This window comes from Musa acuminata, chromosome BXJ2-10, assembly GCF_036884655.1.
Source record: "Musa acuminata AAA Group cultivar baxijiao chromosome BXJ2-10, Cavendish_Baxijiao_AAA, whole genome shotgun sequence".
Taxonomy (NCBI): Eukaryota; Viridiplantae; Streptophyta; class Magnoliopsida; order Zingiberales; family Musaceae; genus Musa; species Musa acuminata.
In genome coordinates, this window is record NC_088347.1 from 23,508,468 (window position 1) to 23,518,578 (window position 10,111).

The following is a 10,111-nucleotide window of genomic DNA, read 5'->3' on the forward strand; positions in this document are numbered from 1 at the left end:
CTTAATAAATACTGATTATTTTGGTGCCAATCATCAATCCTCTTGAAGAACTTGACCATATATCATTTCTAGTAATAAGTTGAATATCACAAACATAAACTCATGTGATCCAAAAATCTTTGAGTCTGAATTATTAACAACAAATCCATTTTTTGACATGAGACTAAATGGATATCAGAGTACTGAAACAATTGAACTCAAATATAAGATGTTCCATTTACATTGTTGTGACAGTGCAACATTATGTTTTGCACAGGAACCATTTAAAATATTCTGGACCTTGCATGGGAAAAAATATTGTGCTATTTATTGCCAAATTATTTGAGCATGATTGATTTGTATTTATGCAACTTGACAAAGATGCTGGCAGATGAAGCTTCCTACAATGCAATTATATGACATAAATTTGGAATACTTTTATGATTTCATCCAAAATGCCCACACTGAGAAACATCAATATCAAGCAAGAAGGGTCTCAGAAATATAACAAAGAAATCTTATCACAATCTTAGAGATAAAACAAAGACATTTATCACAGTTTGACTGAGCTTATAAAATTGAACACTTGTGTTTATTATCAAGAAATAATCATTAATGCTAAGCAAAAAGCACCTCACTTGAAAATTATAGCCCATAGAAATCCAAGCCAAGGAATCTCAAACTTCTCTTCAGTTTGCTTAAATTAGGTTGGAGAGCTTTTAGATTCCAACATGTGTATTATTATCAATATCAATAAGAACAACCTTCCTAAACCATTGAAGTCTTATAGATGCAGAAAGAAATCTTGAAATTTTCTTACACATGCAGAAAGAAATCACAATCTCCAACCACAGCAAACTGAACTGATCATTAAAGCAAAGGACAAAAGACAGCAAGAACACCCTACTGTAGAGTTACTCCCCACCTACTTATAATTTAGTGCATTGGTAACCATACTCTGGTAGAAAAACATACATCATATAGTAAGTACTATGAGAGTGGCAGTATGCAATCACTCATCAGTGTCATGCAAAAAGTGGCTCAGATAAAAAATTGAAGTCCTAGAGATGCATCAAAGGAACCTTCAAAATTTCTTAATATTTGCACAAGAATTGTCACAGTCAACAGCCACTCCTCACTCTTATCATTGCTGTCAAAGAAAGCAAAGGACAAGGAGTCAGCAAGAACAGTGTACCAGACATTATATATTAATGTATGCAAATGCATTTAATGCACTCAAATTTACTAAATCTTTGGTGGGTGGGTGGTGCATGTGCTGTAGTACCACAAGAATGGAAATAGATCCATGTGATGAGGTGATTGGAAGACATTCCTGGATTCACTGCACTATTCCTAGCTGTAATCCCAGTCCTAATTGCCACAGATCTACCAATTTGGCATAAAAAAATCAGTCCCATTTCCTTAATTCTTCTTTCCATTCCTGTTTTCGTCTTGTACTCGATTTTCTTTTATCCTTTTTGGTTCTTTCTGTGCTTTGCTTGCCATCTCATTCCTCTAGCCAGACCAGAAGAATCTAACACAGGAGCAACTTGAAGGAGAAGTAGAGAAAGAGGAGAGCAGAGAGGGGAAAGAGAAAGGGCAAATGGGGTGAGAGTGGATGGAAAAGCAGCTGGATCTTTCAGCACAGCTGCTTGTTGAGTCCAAAAGATAAATCTTTTTCTCGGTGTCAGCGTGTTGTTCCCAGAAGACCCACTTTTAACGTTCCGAATGGTTCGATTGACTTGTAGTTGGCAGGAAATGTGATATTGTGGTTTCTCTTTGGCGATCGTTTCATCTTTCAGGTTTTTGGCTTCATTTCTCAGTTCGACGAGGACCGCCGTCGAAAGGTCGCAGATCATTTCCGGAAAATTTTCAATATTTCTTAGGGAGAAAAAAACGTTCTTTTGACTTCTTTAGTTTGGTTGCCATACGAACCATTTGGCATTTTAATCTGGCTTTTTTTTTCCCTTTAATCAGATTTTTCGTGATATATGCGTAGTTTCCCATGAATCAATGTCTACCAAGTTGCAGTAGAACATCATGATCGTGGTGTAGGTAGTAAATCTGTCACATAAGCTTGTTTAATTCCTTAAACTTTGTCATCATTTTTCTTCACAAATGTTTTTTTTGTAGATTTTGCGGTAGAAGTTGGGTTTTGGATTGTCCTGGAAGGTTAATCGCTACTCTCTTGTCATCAAGGTGAGGGAAACATCATCTTCTTCTTCATCATTATCATCATCTTTCCATCTCTGTTTGTCATCTTTATTGTATTGATCTATGCCTTTGTTCTTGTTTAGGATGTGGCTGGTGTTAATGGATCACATGTAGCATCAATTTTTCTGGATCTGTTATGTGATTGAAGAGGTATTCTCTATGCTCCACTATGAGGTTCTGTAGCTGGTACCATTTTGTTTTCTCCTTTTCAGTCCATCTCCTTTATGTTTTACCAAGGGGAACCAAATATCTCCATGTCTGAAACACTAGTTCATAGGTCTCTTCTTTTGGGTCATCAAATTTGTTGAAACCAGTAATTTGCTGTCTGGTGACATTGTGCAGCTCTTGATCTGTGTTTTGGCCCGAAAACAGTGTCTTTTGGGATAGAAGCAGATACTAGTGGCATTTTAATCTAAAATCATGGCAACACTATCTCATGCTGAATCTAGACGCTTGTATTCATGGTGGTGGGACAGTCATATCAGCCCGAAGCAGTCTAAATGGCTTCAGGATAATCTCACTGGTATGTATATCTATCTCATCTGTGTTTTGTTAATGGGACAAGTTTATTCATTTGATATCTTACAAGAAGTTCTTCATTATAGATTTCACTTTTTTTAACCTCTGCATATAAGCATTAACGACTTTGTCAGGTTTAGTTTGTGCCTGAGGTGCTGAATGCTGCATATTTGTAGCAGTTGCAAACCTTCAAAATCTAATTGCATTTGCTTGTCCTGCACTGAGGGCTTCAAAATGGATGTGTAGTTAGCAGTAATCATGCATTGCACATTTTGCATAAATATGTCAAGTCGAATGTGGAAAAACTAATTGGCAGAAAATGTGTTCATAGCATGTGAGAATTTTCATTTGTTTCAAGTCCACCGGTAAAAAATGTAATCAATTTTCTTCTTCCAAGGGTGTGATTGAGCCGCAAGGTTGTTAGAGTCCCTCAAACTTGCAACCAGCCTAGCATTGGATGATCCAGCTTTTCATCACAAGTTAACAATCTAGCAGCACTTATTTCAGCACACATGAACTTGGTGTGCTGAATCGGTACTCTTAATTATGTGTTAAAAATATGGATACACAAATAAATAACAAAAAGTAGATAGGCTTATTAATCTTCTTATATCTTCAAGTGACTCAGCAATAAGCCAATCTCAGCAAGAAAGCAGCCATATTTGCTGGCATCTAGAAGGACAGAAGCAAAATCTCAGAGGCACGAAGATTGAACTGATGATTGTGATTATATGAAGTGCTATCATGAAGTTTAGATTCAATATTTGCTACATTTCTGGTTTTAGTTGATGCTTCAAGACAAGAGAGAGCCTTATGTTCTTTGACTTTTTCTTTGTAAAGAATAATCATAGTTGGCATGGTATTCATAAGTACTTATGTGTAATTTTGATGATGCTTTCTAATAATCATGCATGTACACTTACCTAGCAGATATGGACAACAAGATCAAAGCAATGATCAGGCTCATTGAAGAAGATGCTGATTCCTTTGCAAAAAGAGCAGAAATGTATTACAAAAAACGTCCTGAGCTTATAAAACTTGTGGAGGAATTTTACCGAGCATACCGTGCTTTAGCAGAAAGATACGATCATGCAACCGGGGCACTTCATCAGGCTCGCCGAACTATAGCAGAAGCTTTTCCTGATGAAATCCCACTTGAATTCTGTGATGAGCCTCCATATGGATGTCCTGTATCTGATTCAGGGATGGATAATCCTGAAACGTCTGAGGAAAGCTTTAACAGAGATGGATTACAGCATGATGTTTTCGGCTTGCCTGGTGAAGTGATGAAATTGAATGAGGTTTATTCTGGTGAAACTGAGGTAACATCAACCGAAGCTTGTTTGAAGCAGTTGAATGAAACATTTGTAACGAATACAAATAGTGCAAATTTTGCTGGAGGGAGGGAAGGAAAAAGTTCAGAATATAAATTACTTCAGAAAGAAATTTCCAGGTTATTTAATGAAAACCAGGATCTGAAGAAGCAAGTCACTTCAGAATCAGCACGTGCTGAAAAAAATGAAAACAATGTTCAACTCCTAAAAGAGATGTGCTTTAAGGTAAAATCTGAAAAAGAAGATGCCCTGACTCGATACGAAGAATCCCTGGCGAAGGTGTCTCACCTGGAAGATGAAACCTCATGCACCAAAGCAGACCTTAAGAAGCTTAATGATGAGATGCTTACAGCAGCTTCATGTTTGAACATTGCTGAAGAGCGAAATCTTGTATTGGAGACGGCTAATCTATCTTTACAGTTGGAACATGACATTCTAAATCAGAAGATAATAGCACAACAGGAGGAGCTTAACAAGAAGGGACAGGAGCTGGAGATTCTCCACATCTCTTTACAAGATGAACAACAAAGAAATGTGAACGCCGAAATGACTTGCCAGTCTATCGAGAAGCGACATACCAGATCTGAGGAAGAGATGAGGCATCTGAAACTGGAGAATAAAAGTGGAGCTGAAAAGCTCAAGAATGTGGAGGAAGAACTCCAGATGATTAGGGAGGAAAATGACAGGCTGAATGAACAGAAGCTCTCATCTGCTCTGAAGATAATGGATCTTCAGGATGAGATTATTTCCCTGATTGATATGAAAAGGAAACTTGAAGATGAAGCTGATCTCCATATAGAGGAAAAGGAAGCTCTTCAGGTGGAGCTATGTCGTCTAAAAAAAGACAGAAATGATTTGGAACAGAAGTACAACACACTGATAGAGGAAATACAAGCAATCAATTTATGTGTAGAATCCCTTCAGTCATTGATAAAGGACTTAAGAAAGAGAAATCTTGACTTGAAAGAGGCAATAAAAAAAACTGAAGATGAAAGAACTCTTTATCTAGACAAGCTAAACCATATGCAAACAATGACAAAGGAGAATGCTGTCCTGGAAGCTTCGCTGTTGGATGCAAATGGTGAACTAGAAAGATTAAGAATAAAAATAACAGAATTAGAAGAATCCTCTGACCATCTCAGGCACATGTTTTCTGTCCATCAAGCTGAAAAGGCTGCACTTATCTCCCACATGGAGATTGCTGCTCAAAATATGGAGAAACTTTTAAAGAAAAATACGTTCTTGGAGAACACCCTATCTGATATGAACATTGAACTAGAAGTTTTGAGAGAAAATTTGAAAAATGTGGAAGTTTCCTGCAAATCACTTCATGATGAAAAATCTTGTCTTCTTTCTGAAAAAACTACTCTCATATCTCAGGTAACATGTCCAACTGTCATATCTATTTCTACCTTGAGACTCCTAATTAGTTGATTTCGGTACATATACCTTTGCTACTCTACTCAACTAGTCTGTAACTATATCAAGCTTCATACTTGTGCTCTTTCATATTTTTACCCAGATTTAATGTTCAATTGTTTTTTGCATCAGTTGCAGAGCATTCAACAGAGTCTGGAGAACTTGGATGGCAGGTACCGTGACTTAGAGAACAGAAGCTTGACTCTAGATATGGAGAAAGATTCAAGACTTGATTGTGTGGCAGAGCTGCAGGAGTTATTGCAACTAGAAAAGGAAGAACACAGTACCCTTATTCAATCCAGCGCTAGTCAGCTGAGTATGTTGGCAAATTTGATATATGTTCTTCGGGAAGAAGGTCAGGAGCGGGAGGAGGATTTTGAAAAGGAAAACTACAAAATTATGAATGCTCAGATTGAGATTTTCATCTTGCAAAGGTGTTTGTGTGATATGAAAGAGGAGAGTTTGATTCTTTCAGTAGGATCTCAGAAACATCAAGAGGCATTAAGATGTGCAGAAAAACATATTCTGGAACTTGAGCAGAAATGCCTGACTCAAGAGAAAAAGATAAAATCTTTTACAATGCATAATGAGAAACTTAGGGAATGGTTTCATCTGATTGCAAAATCACTTAAGATCAATCTGCGGTACATTTCATTAGATGCTATCAAAGATGAAGGACTTCTACAACTTGTTTTCGATGAAATTAGACAGATGCTGCACACTATTTCTGAGGCCCAGGATGAAAAGCAACATCTGCTTCTTGAAAAATCAGTTGTGTTCACCCTTCTTGAGCAGCTAGGGAAGTACGTTGCAGACCTGAGGGCCGAAAAGACTTTACTTGATAGAGAATGCAAAATAAGACTAGAGGAGTTTACACTGCTAAAATGCAAGAATGATGAATTATTTGAAATGAACAAACGACTGACAAAGGACATGCAGACTAGCAACCAAAGGGAGGAAGCACTGAGGGCCGAAGTGGATGTGCTATTCAGAGAGTCAACATACTTACAAGAGGCTCAGAGCATGTTACAAATTGAAATATCTAAGATGCTTGAGGAAAACAAACTGATATCTAACAACCTTCATGACTTGGAAGAGGAGAACAATGTTATCCTTTCAGAGTTTATGGCCTTGGACTGCCTCTTTGTGATGTTTAAGAGTATTGATTCAGAGAGATTGTTTGAACTACAGCTACTAAGTAATGAAAGAGAATATCTTAACAAGGTGAAGAACAAGCTTGAACAGGAGATCAGATCAATCAATGGAAAAATATTAGTGCTGGAAGTTGAAAACACACATCTCAAAAAATCATTTGCTAGCTTAAATGAATGCAGAAGTTTGCTAATGAACAATTCGAGAAGTATCTGCAAACGACTTAACCTACAAACAAAGACAAGTGATTGCTTGTCACAGAAAAAGCAGAGCCTAAAAAGAGCACAAGATGTGAACCCACAAATTTGTAAGAAACCTATTGATCTTATGTTGGATATTAACGAAACTAAGGCCAGAGAAGAAATAGAGAACAAGATTTCCATCTTGCTGGATGACTCTGCTTGTAAGGAAAATCAGATTGAGTGTTGTTGTCAAGAAAATGAGGTGTTGAAATATGAAGTTAGTACGCTGCATAAAGATCTCGAGGAGCTCAGAAGCAGAAATGAAAATTTGACTTCTGAAGTGTGGAAAAAAATGGATGAGCTCAAATCCTCCGATGTAGTAATTACATCATTATTGCAAGACATTCAGTTTGAAACAATCAATGCAGCAGTGTTTAAAGAAAAGGTACTTGAGTTGATAAAAATATGTGAGAACCTTGAGAGTCATGGCATAACACAAAGGGAAGTTCTACAAAAGGAAATCACACCAAGAAAGTTTACCGTCAATGAGTCAGGGAAAAATATTTATGTCCTTGAAGAAGAAAACAGAGGACTGAGGGCTGACTTGAATGAATATGCAATCTATTTGGCATCTTTGTGTGACGATATTGCTCTCCTAGAAGAGCTTACCCTTTCCCTTGCAAGGCGCCATTCAACATCAATCAATCAGGAAATTGAGGTACTCTTTTCCCCAGAAAATATACAAAATTAGAAATTATATGATTCCTGTTGAGTTGAAAAACCTGAGTTGCATTTAACCAAAATCACCACACTGTATATTGGAACTCATTAAAAGAGAAGGTCAAATGTTTTCATTTAAAGATCTAGAAAACGTAGAAAATATTTTGTCTTGTTCAATGGATTTATCTTGGTTTTATAATCTAGTCAGAAGTTGTTTCAAATTTCCTCTTTATATATGACTTTGCATAGAAGCCAACAAATATCTAATTTAGAAGATTTACAGAAAATAAAACCTGAGCTAACTACATGATGCATTCAGGATGATCAGGTTGATCCTTTTCCTAGCACCACAAACAATGAAGAAACATCCCAAGATTATAATGCGATAAAACCTACAGGACTTTTAAGACTAAAATGTTTGCACAACAAGGTTAAAGTGCTCCAGGAGGTGATGATGAATACTGGAAGTATTCTGGAGCTGGAACGATTTGATTCAGATGCTAGTTTGGAGGCTGCATGGAAAGAAATTGAAGGCTTAAAATTGAAGGGGAACCCGCACAACCGGACCACTAAATCAAAGTATGAACAGATATTGAAAGATATACAACTTGATATTGTTTTGAATTCTTCATCATATGAGAATGGTGAGCCTAGAGAAACTGATGAAACCATGGATCGGATGCTTCAACTGTGGGGAGCTGCTGAAGGGTACGACAGCTGGAAGAAGAAAAGTCCCATGATAACTGAGAACAGTACGACAGATTACCAGATCGAAGATAATGAGAGTGAGTACACTTCAGGTGAACTGGAAGCTGAGAAAGAATTGGATGTTGACAAGCTAGAGCTACCCAAAAAAGCTGCAACCCACCAGGAATGGAACAAAATGGTCATAGAAAGACTTTTTTCTGATGCTCAGAGGTTGGTGATTCTCGAAGCAAGCTTACATGAACTACAGAGGAATATGGAAAGATCTCTAAAGGTCAGCAGCCTGACTAGATCCGAGTTCAATGCCATCAACATACAGTTGAAGGAGGCTGAGGGATCCATAATACAGCTCATTGAAGTGAATAGTAAGTTGGCAAGCAAAGTGGAAAGCTTATCTACATCCCTTCGAGATGAAACCATGGAAAAAGACATTGGGAGCAAAAGACAGAAGCAAATTTCCGATTGGGCTAGGAAGGTGTCTGAGAAAATTGGAAGGCTGGAACTGGAAATGCCAAACATTCAATACAGGTTGCTGAAATTTGAGGAAGATCATGCGAGCAAGAGAGCAAAAAAAGTTGCTAAAAGAAGATCAGCGATTCGTCTGAGAGAATATATCTATGGAAGGAAAAACAGCCGAAGACAGAAAGAAGGCTCTTCTTGTGGGTGTATGACGGCAACAACTAGTGACTGACTACTATCTCTCATGCTGCTTTTATCAGTTTATATGCTGCATGATGTAAATTATGTTTTATGATGGCTTTAGATACAATGTCTTATCGGTGATGATCGACTAATTTATCAAGAGGTTGTATATGGTAGGCCTAATCTGCATGCATTACTTGGCTGTTGCTTTGTTATGTAACTTGCATGAACAGTCCACTTGCTAAGTCTCATTTTCATTGGATATTATTTGCAGGCTGTTGCTAATTTTGTTATGTTGTCATAGTTGTTTGCAATAATTGCTTTCTAAAACTTCTTCTAATCTTGTTTCATCTCCATCTTTAGTCAGCTGATATGATAAGGCTGTTCTTTTTCGATCTGGGTGATTATGATTTGATTCATGGAATAACCATACAAATCTAATAATTAAGCACATTCTTAGTTGATGCAATTACAGTGTTCTTTAACTTTAACAACCAACCCATAACAGCGACAAAGTGAGCTCACCATTTAGGACAGAAAAGGAGATCTGCAAGCATTGATACTGTTCTTAAGCCGCCGCATATTGAGAAAATGCATTGCATCTTTTAGATTCATGTATCTGTGGGCCTCATCTGGTTGCATCCTGAGGGGGCGACACATGGCATCCACACCGACAAATCATCGTGTCACCGACAAGCCAAAACGACACCGTAGATATCGTTGTCACTCCACAGTTGACCAAAAGCATAATTATTTGTCATGTTGTGGATGATATCGCAATCGAACCAGTGATCGATCAATCACCTTAGTTGTTACGATGACTCTACAGGAGAGACCTCCTCCTCCTCAGGTGAAGAAGAAGATGGTTTCCTCCTCGGGTGAAGGAGGGATCCAATGCCGGGGGAATCCATGAATGCCTTCAGAGGCCGGTGCAGCATCTGCTGTTCTCTAGGAGATCTGAGAGGAAGCAGATGGAGATCTGTAGGCTCGTGGGAAAAATTATTGCCTGCAGTTTCAGATCCGTACCATGATCCGCTAAGATCGTCGTTGTTCTGTTCTTAAACAGTACTCTGTTCTATTGATTTCAGAAAGGAAAACACTGGTTTTGTTTGTTCTGTAATTCCTGTATGGCTTTTAGTGGATGAAGTAGATAACAACTGAACATGTTTGCAGACAAGGAATCAATTTGAGAGGATAGTAGACAGACAATAACCACATGGATGAGCTGAAATGCTCAGGCTTGGT

At 37.8% G+C, this 10,111-nt stretch overlaps 1 protein-coding gene across 3 annotated transcripts; it reads left to right on the forward strand.

Moving 5' to 3' along the window:
- Window positions 1-1,249: 1,249 nt before the first annotated feature.
- On the forward strand, window positions 1,250-9,216 carry LOC135624559 (protein NETWORKED 1A-like). Of its 3 annotated transcripts, none has more exons than XM_065128300.1 (8): window positions 1,250-1,826; window positions 1,957-2,034; window positions 2,113-2,178; window positions 2,277-2,343; window positions 2,536-2,716; window positions 3,643-5,426; window positions 5,598-7,517; window positions 7,848-9,216. In XM_065128300.1, the coding sequence occupies exons 5-8, from the start codon at window positions 2,614-2,616 to the stop codon at window positions 8,913-8,915; spliced, it is 4,875 nt and encodes a 1,624-aa protein (XP_064984372.1). In that variant the 5' UTR covers window positions 1,250-1,826; window positions 1,957-2,034; window positions 2,113-2,178; window positions 2,277-2,343; window positions 2,536-2,613; the 3' UTR covers window positions 8,916-9,216. The 3 variants fall into 3 exon arrangements, with proteins under 3 accessions (XP_064984372.1, XP_064984370.1, XP_064984371.1); XM_065128298.1 differs by having other exon boundaries at window positions 1,252-1,826; window positions 7,839-9,216; XM_065128299.1 differs by having other exon boundaries at window positions 1,252-1,826; window positions 2,566-2,716; window positions 7,839-9,216.
- Window positions 9,217-10,111: the final 895 nt, after the last annotated feature.